This window comes from Hakea prostrata, chromosome 10 (assembly GCF_041222555.1).
Source record: "Hakea prostrata isolate BN-2017 chromosome 10, UWA_Hpros_2, whole genome shotgun sequence".
NCBI lineage: Eukaryota > Viridiplantae > Streptophyta > Magnoliopsida > Proteales > Proteaceae > Hakea > Hakea prostrata.
The window spans coordinates 4,456,874-4,477,950 of NC_142609.1; the positions used below are offsets into that span (position 1 = coordinate 4,456,874).

Sequence of the window (21,077 nt, forward strand, 5' to 3'; positions counted from 1 at the left end):
ATCTTTGTCAATCAACATGCGCTGGACTTCAAGGACTTGAATCTCCCTCTGGTGCTTCGCTGTTCTAGCCTTAGGGTCACCATCTAGACCTTCTAATGTGTCTAGTTGTCAGAAACAACAGCTGTCTCCGGTGTCAAGTCACTAAGAACATGGAACTGGGCCAAAAGTGCTACCTTACCAATGGAGTCATTTAGGGCTGCCTATGATGGTGGCCATGGGGTCTCTTGCTTAGAAGTTGGTGGATGAGAGTTGGGGACAGCAACTGCCATTCTTTGAAGAGACTCCCTGGCCAAGTGTTCTACTCCAAAGTCAACTTTATCAATCTTCTCTAGCATTTCTTCTGGAGGAAGCTTCTGACTGGGTGGGGCTGGTCTTCTATCTGATTTGGCCTACTCTGTAGTCTCACTCAAAGTGCTACCTTCTATATGTAGAGTCTTCTGGGTTGGAGCTTCTGGCCTCAATTCTTCTTGGACTGGAAGGGGCTTGACTTCAAGCTGATCTTCAGTTTGAGGTGCAAGACTCTGACTGAGTCCATACACCTCGTTCTCTACCTTCCTCTTTTAGAGTCAAGGGAAGGAATACTATATTCTTGTCCCTATGCCTAAAGTTACAAGCGTTTTCCTGCCCATGGATGGTTACATCATTCTCATAAAGCCAGTCTACCCAAAATTACATCAGACTGCTATGGGCATTACATCACACGAGACCTCATCATCATAAGAATGTAAGCTAGTTGGAACTAAACACCTAAATTTTACCTTGACAATTTCATGGTTGAGGAGGCTGACTGTATAGCGCGTTGGGTGTTCTTCCATTGGTAGCTTGGCCTTCTGTACAGTTGCTTCAGAGATAGTATTAGTGTTGCAACTGTTGTCAATAATGGCTCTAACCACAGATCTACCAGCCTGCGATCGTGTACGGAAAAGGCTGCTCTTCTCCAATCTTCATCTTCAGAAACAATAATCTTGGAAAGAAAGATCATGGATGGACCATACTCAAAGCACCCATCAAAAGGGAGACCATTATCTAGCTCTTCCATGTTTCAGGTTATTGAGGATGCATCAAGGATGGTACTAGGGCTGCTGAAAACCAGAGCTGCGATACCAATTGACATAAAACAGGCTCTAGGGCTAAGGGTAATGCTGTAATTTCCCTAGATTTATGGTTGCCCAAGAAGTTCCAGCAAAGAAGAGTGAGAATTCTAGGGTTTCAGAGGGTGTTTTCACACTCACAAACTTAGCCACAGTGTGAACGGCTTTCTGGCTTTTATCAGAAATCAGAAATTATGGTTTTTAGCAGGTTCGGCTGTGGTAGATGGGGACCTATCTTTGCTGGTTCTACAGTTTCAGAACCAGGGCTCAATCGGTCAGAGGGTTTAGAAGGTCTGGATAAATCTAAACGTAGGGTTTTAGAAGCTTTTAAAATTCTGCAGAATTCTTCTAAAGGAAGAAGATGAAGTGCAGAATTTTCAGACTTTAGGGAATTTTGGGTTTAGACAGTCCGATCAGGTAGAAACTAGGAGGAAAGGTCACTAAGGAGAGGGGGATAATGTTCCTAAAGTTTGGGACAGATCCAACAGTTAGATTGCCATAGAGTTGACCTTGAATTTCAGATCAGGTCTAGGAAAAAGTCCGAAAATTACAGAAAATTAGAAAAGGGGTGATAAGGGCATTGGATCATGGATTTAGGGTTTGGAGGGTGGCTACGGGTAGGGAAGGGGTTGGGGTTGTACTTACTTGATGAGGGAAGGAGAACAGTTGAAGGCTGCTAGAATTTTGAAAGTTCTTGGACTGTCACAAGCTTGAAGAAGAAGAAGAACTTTAAGAAACTTGAATGAAAATGCTGAAGATTGAACTCTTTTCAAAATCCACCAAGGCCCCCCAAAAAATAGGAACCCCGGTCCTTAATAACTTTTCATTCAATAATCCAGACCAAAAATTACAATGCAAGAAGAGGCTATTTATAGCTTAAAATAAAAGACCCTGATTGGGGTTGGAAAACCGTAATAGATAAGGTTTCAAACTCTAGACTACTACACTTAAAAAGGAATCAAATTACTACAAGACCACAACCCTAGGATTGAAATATTGTAAAGACACTTGACTTGAGACTCAAGCTACACTTCCAAATAAAAATTAACACTAAAGATAAGAACTCCTTTGGACAAGAAATCTCATTTTATCGACACTTAACTAAACACAACTTAAACTCTCAAATTCAAACCACTAACTCAAAAAAAAAAAAAAAAAAAAAAAAAATCAAAAGTACATCCATGACCCTTGGATTGAGGAAAATCTATCTAGACCCATATTGAGCTCTAAAAAGGGGCTGGAAAATGATCAAAATACCCTTGTGGGGCATTCGGTCAGCTTGGATTTGCCATTTAGATATGGATTTTGGAACCCAATTATTATTATTATTATTATTATTATTTTTTTTATTTTGTGGGGGGGGGGGGGGGGGTGTGTTCCTAGTGTCCACATCATTGTGACACATGGGACTCTTGTTGATTTACAAGGAGATCACAAAATATTGTGTTCGGTGTATAGAATTAACTAATTAAAGTATGACTCTTAATGGTTCTATTAAGCACCTTGAAGCTCGGTTGCTAAGGGTGGGATTGATCATTTTGAAATATTTTCTCTCATAGAACATCAGAACTTTCGTTATGTCTTCTAAATTATTCACAAGCCCATAAAAAAGAAAAGCATTCATAAAACACCTACTGCAGTAGTACACAAAGAAATGTCAAAACTAATCTGAGACAAAAGGGCTACTAAATGGCATGTTTCCCTGATAGGCCTTTTTGACAGGTGGCTTGTTCATTCGGCCTTGGATTTAAAACACAACGCCCCCCCCCCCGGGGGGTCTTTTAACCTAGGTTCACCTGATGCTTTGACAACCATGCTTCCCCTTCCTCTCTCTTCTTTAGACCTCCTGGTCTGGATGTCATTGAGAACCCCCCCCCCATTTCTCTGCTCTCAAACTAAAAAAGTGTTAGGCACAGTTGGATTGGCACTAGCTAGAGTTCGTAGCATATAGACCTCAGGTTTGAGATCAAAGAAGTGGGAACCGCAATGTAAGAGTTCATACCGTGTTCTCCTCAATCATTAAATACAAGTGACTTTAATACAACCAGTATAACCGTAACTAATGTTTAAAAGACACAGATACAACTTATCCAATATCACAATAACAGCTGTACAAGTATATATCACAACAGCGTATGTGCAGAATAAGAAAGTTGGTATTACATCTAGACGATTTTAAAATAAGAAGCAAGCCAAAAGGTACCCTGCTTGCTTCCAACAGAAGACAATGTACAAGTAAAGGAATGAAATAAATGTAAAACAGATAATACATAAAAGGTACAATTTCAGAACATTTTTCCAGACAGAATATATAGGATAAACAGTAGGAAGACAGTACCTTTTCTTCTTCTCTCATTAGTCACAACATTCTCATCATCTGTGTCACCACCATTTGTTCTTTCCCTACAATCAGGCCTGGAAGTCAGCTTTTAACTGAGACAGGAAAATAGGAACACACTGTAACTCCATTCCTTACTACAAAAATGAAGAGCAGGAAAACGTCCATAGATCTATTCCTTTTATCTTTAGTTAAGTTGAAAAAACCAAAAAACCAGAAAGCATTGCAATTAGAACCTTTTTCTTTTCCGCTTCTCCTTGTGTCTTCCATCTAAAAGCTCTTTTTCTTTCTGTTTTTTATATACGAGTTTCTCAGCACATCTTCAGCAGAATGTTCATTCAAAAACAAATACAGTAAGTGCGTGGAATACAGATTAAATGGGACTAACCCAACAGAAACTATACTGCTGGTGAAAATTATAATGAAAATGATGAGCATGCATAACGGAAGTCAGCTCATCGCTATTTAAAGACTAGTTTACAAGAGACAAATATAGTTGTTGTCAGAAAACAAGCTTTAAATTTTCAAAATAGCAACTGAACTTGAACAGAGAAAAGAGAGAAAGAACCAGCAGAAGAGGCCTGTGATTCTAGCTAAAGAGTCTAATACTGTGCATGCCAATATGTGCCTGAATCTATTAACTTATTTCCTCTTGTATGCTAGTGTGAAAAGGAAGTGGCATCTCCCTATCCACTAGAACAAGAGGAGACTTAAAGTTGGTGTAATTGAAAAATGACCAAATGTATGGAATGGCCCTCTAACATGCTCTTGCCAGCAACCCTTTTCACCAAGTCCTATATGGTTGATATACAGCAATACACTACCAATTTGGTAGGTGGTCCAATGCATCATCTTAACAAGGACAAATTTCCTGCTTGACAATTTAACCAAAAATAAAAACTCGCAAGTCAATACCAAAACCAATTATAAGAAAAACAATGAAAAATGGAGCATAAAAGGAGATGGACCAAAAATAGTGTATTACACATAACAACCAAAAATGATGCAGATTTAGGGTACATAAAACAGAAAAAAATATCACCAGATCCATGCCAAGGCCTAGGCAGAGAGTTAACCATGGCTCGGATCCTAGCTTGGGCCAGTCGTACGCCAGTGCACATGGACCTTTGTTTGGGTTGTTCATATTTTTGTATGAGCACTGGAGGAAATCCTACTTAGCTTCGTAGCCAAGTAATCCCACTCTGTCCCAAAGCATAAGAGGATTACAATTTCAAAGTTGGTTGTTTGGTTACTATAAATACAGATGATGCATGCTACCCATGAATTGATGATTGAATAAATGCTCTTGTAAGACTATGCTGCAGTGGTGACTCAGTTGCAAAGCAGATGCTGGGTTGTGATGCAGTGAAGCCAACCGTTAGTTAGGCGGTACCAAGTCATATCCCCCTATCTTTTCTTTCCTTCTTCTTTCCCTTCATTGTTCAATTGATTCTATCAACCCTTTTCATGCTATTGTTCTGCGGGTGATTTCTGAAGCTAATTGTGTTTTATTTATCTGTAATTACTATTGTTATCTTCCACTTATTTTTTGCTGCTGAGGTTTTCTCAGTTTTTCTAGCCTAAGATTCCTGTATTATTCCAATCTATTAGAGGAACTTTGTACCTTCAGTCCATCTGAACAATAGCGATCAGAACTTAAGTTTTACATGCATAGGGAGGACCAACTGACCATGCTAAGGTCCTAGGCTAGAAGTTAACCCACAGTTCTGGTCCTAAGTTAGGGTCGATAAAAGGTAGAACAAAAGACTCCTTGCTTAGCCAGCTCCTTAGCCATCCCACTTACCACTCTGAGCCTAACCAATTGTGCAAACTCAATACCTTTGAAATGGTAATCAGGGACAAGATGCTGTCAAGGCTCACCACATAGGATACAAAGTACCAGACTGAAGTGATAAGGACCATTTAAATGTCCAGTGGACCATTTAAATTTCAAACTGGACAAATAGGTACATACAATGTTATTCAAGACACCATATGACGAAGAACATAAAATCATCCGAAATTCATCCCAATGAAAATCCAAATAATAAAAATGCATGATTGAGAATGAGCTTGATAGCATAGTCCTCGACTATAGTTGCAGCACTTGCACAAAATTTAGAATTTATAAATGACATAGTCAAGGACCACCCTGACTGAAGATTAGCACTAGCTTTTTTAGCAGCATCATTTCATTTTACAAATGCTATTCCAGAATTGTCTGAAAATACATGCAGATCAAATCAATGATCTGCCAGTGGGTTTTCTGATCGCAGGCTGGAGAAGCAGAAAGTAAAGAACGATAAAAGGTTAAAGAGGAAAAACAAGATTGAGGAGGTTGTGTGGTGGACTTAGGCCTCCTAAATTGCTTTAAATAACTGAAACTAAAACAAGATATCAATGACCTAATGCAGCAGTAACCTAAACTGACTAAAATAATAAGGGAAAGATAAAAGGAAATTCTCCTATGTTCATACAGAAAAAGGAGTGACCGGATTAACTTAACTACCTAAAATGTAACCCCAATACATAGGAAATTCTCCAGTCGCCAGAGTAATTTTTTAAGGATTCCACAACTCTCAAAGATGAAACCAAACAGAAAATGCGTCCCGGGGGGGGGGGGGTTCATCTAATATTGGCTTTCTTTCAGTTTTCTAATCTACCTTAACAATTTAATCAACAAAGCAGAAAACCAACCAAATGGTATCCAACTTCAGCTCACTAACCTAATAAATAATTAGATAAACAAAACTGACCCAAAACCAGAACCTTGATCACTCTCCTGCACTATAGAGAGAGATAAGAGAGAGGTCGCCAACTTGACAATATGAGAAAATATAAATGCATTTTCGCAATTCTACAAAGTAGTCAAGAAAACAATCTTATGAATAACAACATCCTTGAAATATACAAACCAACCTCTGACACGTCACCAACTTCACTAGAGCCTGTTTGTTTTCTCCTGCTTCAAAGTAAGAAAAGTTTACCTGAAAAGTGGAAAAAACAAATAAAAATGATCAAGTAAACAGCTGTATGGACATCAGCCAGTTAATACAGAACCAAAAGTAAGTGAAGTATGAACTATAAGTTATCAAGACGGACAAGCTTTGCAACTTATGATGCCCGAAATACGAGTGTTTGATGAAACAGCATCAATTTATAGGGACCATGGCTTTCAGGATCAGAAATAATTCTGTCATATCAGCCAACAATACTAATATTGAATGGGACAGACTCAATCTGTCTCACCAAATAGCAGTATTTGAATTTTGCTAACTGGACCATGCAAGAATGATTTGTCCCATCCAACTTCTATACTTTGCAGGATGCTAGAAGTAAACTCGGATCAGACAGGAATGAAGGCATTAAAACAACCCTCCCTCTCCACAAACTCTCACTCAAAATAGTTTGGTCAAAATAAATGCTCATCAAAGGTTAAAATAGCTCCATTTATGTGCTTGTCATGAAAACACAAAGCAAGAACAGAAAAGCCCCGACCCCCTCCCCCCCCCCCCCCGGCGCGAATAGTCTTGCTTAGTTTCTATGTTTATACAATAGTTTAGAGCTGCAATAGCAATAAATACATAAATTAATGAGTCAAACGATGAAGATGTGGGAGAGGGTAATTGAAACCCACGTGAAAAAGGAAACTAAAATTTGAGAGAACAAATTTGGTCTTGTGCAAGGAAGATCCATGACAGAAGCTATTTCATTGCTTAGGAGACTCATGGAAAGATATAGAGAGGGCAAGAAGGATCTCCACATCAGTTTTGTTGACATGGAAAAACATACCATAGACATGTTTTTGAGTTAATATGGCATACGGAATTGAATAGAAGGGTGTCATCTAGATATGTGGAAATAATTAAAGATATGTATGAGGTGTAGTGACTAACATAAGAATTGTGAGGTGTCCAGGCAGTGAATTCCCAATTATAATTGAACAATTTGAGTTATATCAAGGATTAGCCCTGAATCCTAATTTGTTTGTGCCTATCTTGATTAACCAAAAACACACAAGGTGAGGTTGCTTGGTCCATGCTTTTCGCCGATGATATTGTTTTGGAGGATTGAGGGGGGTAAAAAAATAAAAATAAAAAACTAGGATTAACTCCAAGATGGAATTATGGACCAAAGCTTGGAATCGAAAGGTCTTAAGTAGAACAAACACAATGCATATGGTTTGTAACTTTAGCCACACTTACAAGGTCAACGAGGTGGTGAATACTAGTGAGAGAGATTCCACAAAGTGATTATTTTAGATATATGAGCTCAATCATAAATTAAAAAAAAGGTGATATGGAAGATGATGTTACCCAAAGAATTTAAAATACGGTGCAGAAAGCGGTGTATACGTGCATGTGCATCTAAAGTGCTCTATGTGGGTGTATACGTTTGAAGCTAGAACCACCTTATATTGTGAAGCCCAAGTGTTATTTTTTTGTTCTTATTATTACATCATCTTCTTCATCCATTAACAAGTACTCATCCATTTTCTTGTAACTAGAACCTTTGCTTTTTGAGATGCAACTCAACTATTGGATCATGCTCAAATACAAGTTGAATCTCAAGAACCATAATGATCCGAACAATTGGGTTGCTTAATCTCTAAGAAGTAAAAACATATAACATATAACAAAGGTTTTAGTTGCAGGAATTAGAAGAATACTTTTTAATGGATACAAAAGATAATGGGATCTGAGAATAAGAAAAAAACAAGACTTCGGTTTTATGTCTTAAGGTGGTTCAGTTGGATTAGATACCAACCTTCCTAGACAGCACACAAGGGATCCCTTGATCAAACACAGGAAATTTTAAATACACAAAGGCAACAAATGCTGCAATTTCTTTACTAGATCCATGAACAATGATGACTGACCTTACAAACTAAACATAGAAAACTCAGGTCAAACCCAATCCGTAAGTGAAAAGGTAACCTAAATTGACAGAAAATTTGAAAAGATTTAAGGAACAAAATTCAAAACCAGACTGGACTAATACAATCCTAAACCAACCTACCTAAGACATCAAATAACAAATACTCGCAACATAAAATGAACCACATACAACTGGTCGAATTACAAACCCAAAACAACAGAAAAATAAAAACAAGTATGTGAAACTCAAGTCCTAATAAAGCCCATATGCAGACTTCCTACCCATGGTTTATGGCCATTAATGTGACCTATTACATTTTGAAAACCCCATGGACTAAGGGTCCAACATGTATAAAACCCAACCCTATGCCTATTCCGAATAATACAAGCCCTTTTTGGTGATGTACCAGCATCAACTAAGCCATATTGACCCAAAATAATAGTTGTAAAACCAATAAATATGTTCATTAGAGGGAGACTTCAAGGCATGGTTCAAGGCCTTAGCTGAGATTTCTGATACTTCGAAAGGCCGAGATGGGGTGACTTGCAAAACTCAGGAAGTTCTAAATCTTGGCCACCATCTCAGTTGAGTTGGCCCCCTTAAAAGAACCCCCTCTCGTTGAGTTGAGAAGAGAGTCTCTCGTCTCATCTCACGTCTGCTCAACCTCCTTTAGACCCCAACTTGTTTTTCTTCCATTTTTGGCTGGATTTTTTTTGCCAAATAGCTCAGATCTTCCCTTACATTGCATCAACTACCCATTTGGGTCATCTAGAACAAGTAATCAACAAGGATCAATTGACTTTGATGCCATCCCTCAAGGAAGGTGAGTTTTCTTCCCTAATTTCGTTTTCTTCAAATAATATGTTCTACATTAGGTGTTTGTAAGAAAATATCTTTGCCTGATCTAAACTTTCATGGAGCCCAAATTATTTTTCTATTGTTTTTTTTTTTTTTTTTCTTTTTTTTGAATTGTTGGATTTAGAAAATAATATTTTATACAAAAAACCCACAAAGATGGGCCCTCAAGTTCACCCGAGTTGAGTTTTATAACAGATATTGGTTTTTTGGTTGGCCAAGATCTAGGTCGAGACTGATATCTCAAAACTGTGCTTCAAGGGGGCAAAAGTGAAAAGCCCCAAGCTCCATAGGAGAAATGCCTAGGCTTCATCATCAATCTAATCAAACTTTTGAATGCATGCTTGAAAGTGCTATGTATATTACAGAAAGCAAACACGTGTAAATCCGGTATAGGTCTGGCCACGCAAAACGCCAGCCCTCGCTGGTGTGACTTTGAACTGACAAACTATGTCCTAGTCAATTGACTAAAAATCCCAGTCGGCATAATTTTTTGGCAAATTCATGTTTTAAAGGATCCAACTTGCATCCCTTATAATTTGTGTCACTATTTGCTCTGACTGTACCAGAGGAGAATGGATATAGGGCTACAAAACAAATTGAAACAGTCCAACCACTGTAATGGGCACAATTCGCAAGAACTTTAATGTAATGATCACATTTGAACATTAACATGACAAATATGCAAGTGGCACGCATAAAATCATAGGTTTTTTTTTTTGGCTGGGGGGTGGGGTGGGGTGAAGAAAATTCCATAAACATCTACTCCCTAAACCCAGTAAATTAAATTCAACAAATGCAAAAACAAATATCTACTGAGAAGTAAAGAGGACCATGGTATGAGAAGTCACAAAGATCTTGGTAATATCTCTTCTACTTCATTTTCTTTTTGTGTCGCTTTTCTAGAACGGGGGGAGATTCCAAGATGAATGTCCCACAAATTAATATCTCAGTAATAGTTATCTTAGTGAGATCATATATCTCAGACTTTTAATATAATTTTATGCTTCCCATCCAAATATGGCTTTGATTTCAACCCAACAAAAATGTGCGCCAACTCAGTTTTTATAACACCAAGTTGGCATCTGAAATCGAATTTGTGAACCATGAAAAGAGCACAATATCAGGTTTGGAAAATGATACTGCAATTCACCTCGTGCCCTTGGGGTTACCCCTGGATTAATGGTGGTTCCTCAATTTATTTGTGGCTAGATCATCGGCACCCTCTCAGAGTCTTCTACCCTTGGTCGGAGCTGGAGTTATTTAAGATGTAAACTTTTGTGAGATGAGTCTGGTTATAACATTCTGAGGCTGGCTGGTCGGGCTCCCCCCAAAACATCCTTAACACCACAGTTGCCTCCAAACACAGTTCTTCATCCTTCAAAGACACATCTCGGTTTCCCCTTCTTGCAGTCTTTGTCAGAATCATTGTGAAGATGTGCAGCATCTCTTATTAGCCTGTCTGATCTTTATGGTTTGGAAAGGGCTTATGGCTAAGTATTGGCCTACAGGAAAGAGTATTCTTTCCTTCTCTTTAAGGATTTTGATGGAAATGACATTTGCCGACAAGACAGTTTGTGGTCTGGCGGGCATGGGATGCAACCTTTGGAATTGTCAAAGAGCTCAAGATCTCTCCAGCAGATTTTGCATTCTATTGAGTTTGATGTCACAGCAAGGACTATGGATGAAACCCAAGGAAACAGGGCCATTTGTCTCCTTGCTTCAACACCCCTCACCCAAAACAAATGAAAAACAACCCCCCCCCCAGGCCTAGAAGAGAAGGGGGTTTTGGGGTGGGGGGGGGGGGGGGACATAAAAGGAAAACAAAAGAAGACCTAGGCGAAATTTCTCCATCTCGGTACTAGGCGAAATGATATTCCCACCGAAATTGAAAAGTTTCAGATTTCAGTAAAATTTCAGTAATTTTGCAGAAATTTCGGAAATTATGTTGAAATCTTGAAAATTCCAGTGAAATTTTGAAATCCATGGGGTTGTACCATACAGGGCCTATGGCTTTGGATATGGATATGGTGGAGCCTATGGTGGTTCATCTGCTGATTGTAGTAGCATCTCTGTATATGGGTGTGGAAATGGATCAGGTGTATCATTTATTAAGTGTATTATTTGTGGACTCCATCTTTGGATATCTATTAGGACCGACATAACCAGTTATGCCAGTTATGAACCATATGGATCACTTTATCTATACCATGTCATGCCAGTGCTTATGTCCAGTATTCATAGTACTCCTCCATAACCTAGGGGATGGATCCAACCCAACACATACTTGTATATTGAATTCTACTTTTTGTATTTGTCGTATCTTAATGAAATTTTTAGCATTGTCTTGCATAAATCCATATTTACATTGGCTAAAATTCATGTTCCAGATGTCCAGTTTTGCCCGCATATAGCCGAGCATGTGCCGATCACGAATATTACTTTGGATTAGGTTTTAGGCAAAAATAACACTCCCAATATGTTTATTGACCTCAAATTAGACTAGACACCGAAAAACAAGCTAAAATATCCCAAAAAAAACCCACTGAAATTAAGAGTCGAAATTTAAAAGAAGATTTCAAAATTTCGGCAAGATTTCAAGGAATTTTGGTTTTTCGGTCATCTCGGTAGGTACCTAGATGACCAAAACTAGCGAAATTTCACACCTTGTATATGATCTTCTTCCTTTCTCCCCCTGTTGTAGGGCTTCTTGTTTCCTTCTATACTGTGGTAATGAAATTATTATTCATCCAAAAAAGAAAAACCAGAAAGAGCATGATAGGGCATCTACATCTATATTATGATATCTGTCTATCCACCCTAAGCTCACAATAAAACTATTATGGCATGCAAGCAAATGAATTCTATGTTACCAAGAATCATAGCTCAAAGGAACAACTGATGAAAGATAATTAAGAAACTAAATGTGAAAGATAATAAAGAAACTAAAATGATTACTTACTTCATAGCTTGCTAAACCAGTTTTTTCTTCACAATGTTTGTTACCGCATATAAACTGTCCTGTTCAAAACTGTTGTAAGTCATTCCCAAGCATGAAGCTGTTAATAAGTATCACAAAGCTAGAACTTATATCAAGAAAATATGCAAAAAATTTAAGTGACATGGATTTTAGTATTGGGAACAATTTTCACAACAAAGTGATTTAGGCAACATTTCCTTAATTCCTTTCATGTAAATTTTACATAATAATTTCAGGATTTTTTTGGACTGAGACAACCAAACATATCTTATTATTTATCTAAAACTCTGTTAACAACATAGGACTCAAATTTTTTTCCAGAAATCGATGTATGAAAATAAGGGGGAAGCAAATTGTTATTTACCCCCCCCCCCCCAAAAAAAAAAAAGATAGGACAAAAGAAAAAAAAAAAAATTACAAGGGATGAGGACATTGAGGGATGGGAAATTTATTTCTGCAGCTTAATGAATGATTATCTGGAAGACTGCATCATCATCTGGATCTTCTTTCTGAGACAACAGCTCGCCCAGATCTTCTTTCTTGTATTCCTAATCTGGCAGATGTGGTGAAGAACACAATGCTATTACCATTCCATCATCTGACAAGTTAAAGGCAGCGATTGACCTTGATCTAGATAGTGTCCCTGTTCTAGGCAAGTTCCAAGGTGTATTTTCTGGCATTGCTGGAATTTTATAAATAAATCCTTCAAGGATGGAATCACCACTAAGGGATTATACAGCAACTTCGTAATTTAAATCCCGAAGGTCAGAGTTCAATATCCATAGATAAATTTAGGGCAAATGTTTGGTCAATATTATATAAATGTTAATTCCTAAGCTCAGGGCATCGAGATCACCTAGTTGTTATTGAAAAGCTGATTTCAGAAGAAAAGGGTGTATTTCAACAAGGAAAAGTCTTTTTTCTTTTTTTTTTCAAACATCAGTATGGCTTCAGAATCACTGAATTTTTTGCATTATGAAGTGAATGGAGGCAGTGGCCTTAAAGTGGATTAGGACAAATGTCTGATACACTGAATTGAATATTTTGCTTGATGTTTAAAAAATATATTGGTCTTTTAGCTGCTTGGATTAATTGGACTCATCAGCTTCTCTCCCCAGCTAGACTGCCTACTTTTTTCAATGGAATTCCAGCTGGAATTTTTGGAGTTAAGGGTGGTGTTTGCCAAGGGGACCCTCTGGCCCCAACTGCTAGTGATAAGAGATTCTCCTACTGTACTACAGATGAAAAATGGAATACAACGTACCTTTTTAATAGGTTACAGTCAGCTCAGTGTGGGAGGCAACTCAACAAATGCTGGCCATTGGATGAGGTCTGCTGATTTGGCGGCCTAATAATCCTTTCTTTGGATTAGATTCACTCAGACTCTTCTGATACAACTGAATTGCTTGTCCAATTAAATATCAAGGCTGATGACTCAACAAGCTGAAGATTCAGTTTCTGCTGCAACAGGGTTGCATCCCTATTTTTCAAATGAGGAACAAGTTTTCTAAGAAATTGACTTGGAGTAAACTAGCATCTCTATGTCTGTGGAATGTCCTTGTTGCCCTCTCTTGTATGATATCATTGTAATGCACTTAATAGGTGTGCTTCTCATGCTGCTTGTTCAGAAGACCCTCATGCTTAATTAACATACCACTATTTCAATCATAGTTATGAAGATGTCTCGAAGACCCAAGGCATTCTAGAGGCGCTTAGGCGAAGGCCTGCCTAGGTTTCCCTAGGCAGGGATTAATTTATATACGTAAATTTACTGAAGTATGGAAGCCATATGAAGCAATACGATCCAAATATCCTAATAATGCCTAATATTAGAAAACCAATATATAATAGACAAAGCATAACTACAATGTAAGCACGTGCATTAAAAACAGAAAAAGAAGAAGCAATAAATATGAATCAATGTGAAGTGGTGAAATGTCAACAGAGTCTTGCCACCTTCAACCCAAGAGCCAGATCCCTAGGCAATGCCTTGAATCGATGAATTCAATAATTTTCTTCAGTAAATAAATTCCTACTTACAAAGAAGGGGAAAAAGGAATTGAGACAAATGTATGACACCTTTTCCAGATATGACTTCCTTTTCTGTTCTCCACCTTAGGCCAATCTGCAAAGTAACTTTGCAAGTCAGAGATTCACCCACTATACTTGCAGAGTTTTAATTCTAACAAAATTACAAATTTAAAAAAAAAATTAACAAATTTCCAATAGTTTTAACTTTATTTTGTTGGAGACATCCATAAAAAACCAAATATCCTTAAAGTAGCATATATAATATAAAGCCTTAGCTGTTCAAGTAAACAGATTGGGAAAATCACAATTTGATATGAATGACGCAAGATACTATGGATAATCACTAAAACAGATACTTGTTTTCTCTAAAAATCACCTTCGTTTACGAACAAAACTATGAATAAAAAATTGAAGTCAGATCTCAATTCTAAAAAGACAAACCACTCTAGTAGTAGAAATAATATTTGTCAACAAAAAAGAATAGCAAGTAGTTTGTTACAACCAAGTACAATGGGTAGCACACAGCTTCAGTCGTATGAAGAGCAGAGAAAAAAATTCACAGATGGACGAATTTCTTCTGTTATGTTGTTAATAGAAAAATTATGATAAATTCATTCTTTTACTAGCTTCAGTAGGACTAGATTCTAGATCTGTCATAGCCTTTCAGGAGATTTTCCTTCTATTTTTATTTTTTCTTATAATGTCCATCAATAAATTGGAAAAAGCAGACTAGTTACATCTGATGGATTTTTTTTGGATGAGTAATATCATATTAAAAACCTCAAAAGGGGGCAGAGAAGAGAATACACAAGGGAGGCAAGAAAAGAAAGAAGGCGCAGCCGGGGGGTTGTCTTTAGCCACTAGGTTGCATGGTTGTCAAAGCGTCTGCCTAGGCGGCAAGGCGGTTTTTCAACCGCCTTGTTTAGAACCGCTTTGTTAACATGCAATTTTTTTGCCGCTTTTTCACCTAATTGCTACCACTTTGTCACCTTATGTGCCTTATTGCCGCCTAGATGCCAAAACGGTCACCTTTTTGACATTTTGTAGATGATAATATTTTTTCTTATTTCTTTAAAAATCAAATTTTATTTTACATAGCCGTATACGAAATTAATAGTTATTCATTTTGGAATTGGGAATCAATGAATCATTAAATGGATAAGACACTTATTTGGCAACACACTACGGTAAATAAAAATGGAAAATTACTACTTTCATTTTCATACTTATAATTTGATATAGTTTAGTCATATTGATGCTTGATGAAATGAACTTATGTTTGTGTTATTTTTTTTTAATGTTTCATAATCAATGATTCTTGAGTGCTTGTTTTTTTTAGATGAATGTGATTTTTGAATGTTTATTTAGCTTATAATAGAAATTTATTAGCTAAAAAGTAGCTGTATTGAAAAAAAATTGACCCAACCGCTTTGGTCACCTTATTGCCGCCTAGGCATTGATTTGTCGCCTAATTGCCTGGGTGAAGCCCCAACCGCTTTGGTTGCCTTGCTGCTTTGACAACCTTGCTAGGCTGAAGAGAGGAGGCTAAGCCCCAGGTAAGAACGATGTCCCTGTTCCTTAGGCTGTCCACAACAGGGATATGAGGGGGATAACTGAAACTTTGAGGAGACATTAAAATAGATCGCTTTCCAAATTGAGTCTAACGACCTACTTCTAAGTTTTCTCTACCACCATAAATGATGAATGGTGGCTCCAAAAACCAACCTACCACAAGATCACAAATTGAAGAGCTAGGGAAAGATCTCAAGATCCACAACCAATCACAAACAAATCCATAAGAGCATCTAGCACGGGGCCAGATGGAGGATAAGGCTTTGATGGGTAGGTAATTAAAGATTGAAGGATCTTTGATGGGTGAGGGAGTCAGGTGGTATGTGACCTTTGAATTGAAACACGGGGGACCAAGCGACTTTTTGGGCAAGGGTGTAGACGAGGTTCCAAGTTGAAGAAGTGGAGAAGAGGATACCGAGCGGATGCCAATGGTGGAGATAGAGGAATCATTAGAGACTCAGGTGATAATGGCTGAGAAAGCACGGGGCCTAAGGAGAAGAAGCTCCCTCCAGATCTAGGAGTGGCTATAGGGGAGAGAGACAACCCAAATGGATCTTTCAAGAGATGATCCTAGACCCAATTAACCCAAATCTAGTCATCTTTGGAGGAGATTTTGCAAATCAACTCCATTAGTCTTGCACACTTGTAGTCTTGGTTTTGGTGGATACCAACACCTCATTCATTTTTGGGTGATAGACAATTGACCAACTGATGGGGTGAAGAAATCGATTTAATTCCTGGCCCTTCCAAGGTAAGGTACCAAAGCGGGCCCATTTCTTTGATGGTGGCTTTAGAGATGGAAAAGATGTCCACTAGTAGGTGTAGGAGGATTAGAAACAAATCTAATGAGGACTACTCTACCAGCAAAGGATAGAAGCTTACCCTTCCAAAGTTGGAGTTTCTTTTGAATATGATACGGCATTGGGTTGCAATGGTGATCAATAAGCCTCCTAGGGATGAGAGAAATCTAAGTAGACAACATGAAGGCAGCTAGGAGAGAAATCTGTAAGTAGGAGGAGGGAGGCCTTGATAGATTCCAAGACACCAGCAAAGAAGAGGGTAGACATCTCAAGATTGATGTGGAGGCTATAGAGGGACTCAAAGAGGGCTAGGAAGGAGGAATGGGGGAGATGGAAGAGGAGGAAGCTTTAGAGAAGATAATGAGATCATCCGCAAAAGCCAACAAGGTCAACTTAAGGGCTTTACATTAGGGGATGGGGGAGATGAGAAGCTGATCAGTATTTAATTGGAGGATTTTGGAGAAGACTTCCAAGGCCAGAGAGGAAAGATAAGGTTAAAGTGGGCATCCTTAGCGGATTCCCACATGGGGTGGAAAGAATCTTGTAAGGGATCCGATGGTGATGATGGAGAACTATAGAGTAAAGATGCCAATTTTGACCCAATGGACGAAGGTGGGAGGAAACCCCATAAGGGAGAGGACACACATTGATGATATCCCACGGTCGGTGGGGCAGTTGAAGGCATAGATAAGGGAGAGAAAGAAGTGGGAGGGGGAGGAAGGGAAGGAAAAGCAAAGGTGTAGGATTTAAGAGGGGAGGGTGGGTGAGACTCTTGTGGCCTGCTTCATATGATAATCAGTTTGATGCATCCCAACTAAAGAAGAAAGCAAGTGCTTGCTAGGAAAGGCTGCATCCTGAGCCCATGCACAAGGCTATCACATTTAGCAAGTGCTTTCTAGGATAAGAAGCAAAAAGTACTTCGATTCAAAAAAATAAGAGTACTCGAGACAAGCAAATACTTAGAAAGAAACACTGAATATCTATCATTTTTCACACAGCAATCTATTCAGAATAACTAAACAGAACAAAAATCCCCACTGAATAACTGTGACAACTGATAACAAATAACAAATGCAACCGTATCTTCCATTTAGAAGAGAATATACATTAGGAGAAACTATACCTTCCCACTCTTGTATTGTGACATGTCAGCTATGCAATATCTTCAGAAAGTTTAAGGCCACTAACAAGAGCCACCAATAACTTCTATGACTGGAAAAATCTAAAATCAGGTTGAAACAACTAATGTCTGGGGAGATGAACAAAGCATACAAACACAAAGATATAATGGATAAGACATGTAAGTGGTCAAATCCAGAAAATAATGCAGAAAATGGACTTGGCAATTGAATAAGATAGAAGAGGGGGGGGGGTCAAAAGTTGCAACCAGTAAACTTCAATGGGAAAATATTCACTTTTTCATAATAGACAAACAACATTTTTCAAAAATGATGTATGGCATCCCTAGAAACTAGGGTATTCTACAGGGAAGTAGGATCCTAAGCTAGCTAAAACACTATTGAGAGATTTGGGGAGAGTTTTGCACAGCACACAATTAAATTCAAACTAAGAGAACAGTACAGAGTTAAAATTCAGCAAGCAAGAATATGAATAAAGTGCAAATATCTGAAGACTCGAGAAACAATTTAGAAACCTTATATGATCAATCCATGTTATTCGGCAAGGGTTAGGGGCATTACATTCAAATAAACAAAATTTCAGCAAAGTTGTAATATGACCAATTTCATTAAAGAGGGGCATGTTTTACATCCAACGTATAAAGACCAAAGAGAAACACAGACTCCTAAACCCAAACCAGTCAACAAAGGCATCAACAGATAATTCTATTTTTGATCAAGAAGTCAACAATATCAGCAAAGAAGGATTGGATGATAGCTAGAGCAGAAATTATGTAACGACTAGAAACAGAGCTGCAGTAACATCATATTCAGCAGAAAATAGAGAAGTGGAGAAAAGAAGAATGCAAGGCTATTGTAGGGTATTAAAGAGAATTACCCCTGCAGAAAATAGGTTAGAGAATGAAAAAAAGAAACTGAAGGAGATACTAGAGAAAGAAAATAGACTGACAGATGGGGGCTGCCATGAGGAACAACAGGGTAGGAAAGGGAAAGGAAGATGAAGAACAATAGAAAAAGAAAGAGAAGCAAAGAAGAGATGCCAACAGATAGAAGAATAGATGGCAGCAAGGTAGGAGACGAAAGAAACAGAAGAGAAAAAAAATTGGCAGGAACAAACTTGCCGTAAGGTTCACAAAGAGAGAGAGAAGGAAACAGGAGAGATTAGGCAAAAGAAATTGCTGGTTCTAGAAGAGGGAGAACTGCAGGAAATTTTCTAACTCAAGAGAAGTCGTAAGGAAAAAGAGGACTTACCTGTGAGAGAGAAGGGAGAAGATGGTTTACGCCAGGGGGGAGAGAGCTGCAAGTCAATGCCTTTTTTTCTAATTCTTCATATCAAGCACTGTTAGTGGTTAACAACTTAAAAGGAAAAGAACTTCCTAAAATAACCCCAAATAAAATAAAGGAACAAAGTGAAATCCTAGAACTCCAACATATGAAAATAAATCCCTAAACTACCCTTACAAAAATGATCCAACAAATACTAATCTTAATATATAAAAAACAAATACTAATCTTAATATATAAAAGAAAAAGAAAAAAAATAGGTGGTGTGGACCACAGTCCCAAGGGTCAAGATGACCTTTTCTAGTTGCCGAACCAAATGGAAAGGTTCTTTCGCCTCCGCTTCGGGTAGTAACAAGTGATGGGTGAGCATGTGATGTCCCATCACGAAGCCTACAATCAGGGAACCTAATAAGTTGCTTTTGTTCCATACTCCAAAAAAACTAGAACAAAATACCTTGCATGGTTCTGCGTAACTCTTCACCCACAACTTAAAACCATACATAAGTTTTTAGCCTTTTCATTAAAAAAAAAATTGTAAAACTATTTACACAGATTCAATTAGCAAACTTATTTTTCATTCCATGATCAATTATGCTATTAATTATCAAGTTGTAACGGAATAAATGAGAATGCGAAGTAACACCAAAAAGGGACTACACAAATCCTATTTTCCAATCTACTATCAATGGAGACATCACATGCCAACCCATCACTTGTTAGTTGTTACTACCGAAGGCAAAGGCGACAGAAACTTTCAATTTGGTTCACCACTAGGAAAGGGTCATCTAGACCCTCAGGACCATGACACACACCAAATCTTCTTTTTCTTTTCTTTTTTTCTTAGTATTAGTTTCTATTGGAGTATTTTTGTAAGGGTAATTTAGGGATTTCTTTTCATATCTTGGTGTCACGGGATTTTATTTTATTGACTTATTGAGGTTATTTTAGGCAAGCTTTTTTTCTTCTTGTTTCCTTTATTTCATTGGGGTTATTTTAGGAAGCTTCTTTCTTTTAATTTGCTAACAACCAGCAACGCACGACACATGAAATCAGAAAGAAAAGAAAACAGAGATCGCCAATTGCATATAATTGCAAAGGATACTCTTTGAAAAGTTTATCATAGTAGCGCTTCACAAGCTTTTGCTCCCAAGATGGATCCATATCATCTTCCTCAGAACGGATGAACCTTCATAGAATAACATTTAGTCAATAGATTAGCCATAGGCAAAACATTTTCAGTAAAGTTCGTAGCAGCTTTAAGACAGAAGGCCTTAGACTCTTAGAGAAACACAAGAGCCTGTTAGTTATCCAAGGCATGAGTTTTGCATACCATTTTTTTCACCAATAACTGAAGAGATCTTATTAATAGAAATGAAAAGTTAACGTTCACAATAATTGTTGAACATTGTGAAGTTCACTAGATGCTACATGGCATGTACTGTTGGAATGAATTGAGTCCATGTTATGCAGGATGTTTTACCAATCTCAGTCATCAAGTTCATCCAATAAAAGCACAAAACAGGGTAGAAAAAGTGGGTCAACCTAAATCAAATTGCACCACTACCTCTAACATGTAATAATAGAATCTGGGAACATACTTGTAGTTTTCATTGCTTTGGACATACATGGGCCCATATAAAAAGACTCAATTTATGTTGAAATAGGACATTTGAGATGGACAAAGTGCTTTTACAACATGAACAATGTCTGACATCATATCAATAAATCAATAAAATGTTGAAATGTGTAAAGTAAACTTCACCAACCTTTGCTAAATTTGTCAGAACTCAGTATGCTAAACCATAATGGTCAAGGCATAGCCTAAGCAACCAGGTGCTGAAGTTGCCTGGGAACCTAGGTGCCTTGTTGGTGTTGCCTTGCTTCTATCCCACACACCACCACCACCATCACCCCCCAAAAAAAAAATTTCTAGACATCATGACCACCAAAGATTATACGCTTAACTTCATAGTATGTTTGTAGGGATGAATGTCCTCTCAGAAAGGGCCACTAAAAAGATCTGAGTCACATGCTGACTGATAACTATTCTTGTTAGCACCCTAGGCAGCAGCTTCCCATCCAGGACATTGCTGGGACTTTGTTTGCAGG

General features: G+C 37.9%; 1 protein-coding gene across 7 annotated transcripts in view; it reads right to left on the bottom strand.

Annotated features, from left to right (window-relative positions):
* Window positions 1-21,077, bottom strand: part of LOC149001608 (folate-sensitive fragile site protein) — a 35,029-nt gene that overhangs the window by 4,144 nt on the left and 9,808 nt on the right. For 5 of the 7 annotated variants that reach the window (XR_016170431.1, XM_089138864.1, XM_089138863.1 and 2 more), the window contains exons 4-10: window positions 20,071-20,154; window positions 17,669-17,708; window positions 14,222-14,267; window positions 12,125-12,183; window positions 6,349-6,416; window positions 3,666-3,749; window positions 3,430-3,494 (exon numbers count right to left, since the gene is read on the bottom strand). Coding sequence is in view for 6 of the 7 variants with exons in the window: in XM_089138864.1 (XP_088994990.1) it covers window positions 3,430-3,494; window positions 3,666-3,749; window positions 6,349-6,416; window positions 12,125-12,183; window positions 14,222-14,267; window positions 17,669-17,708; window positions 20,071-20,154 (446 nt within the window). In the remaining variant the exon portion in view is untranslated. The remainder of the gene's footprint in view (window positions 1-3,429; window positions 3,495-3,665; window positions 3,750-6,348; window positions 6,417-12,124; window positions 12,184-14,221; window positions 14,268-17,668; window positions 17,709-20,070; window positions 20,155-21,077) is intronic. The other 2 variants (XM_089138866.1, XM_089138867.1) reach the window with 1 other exon arrangement.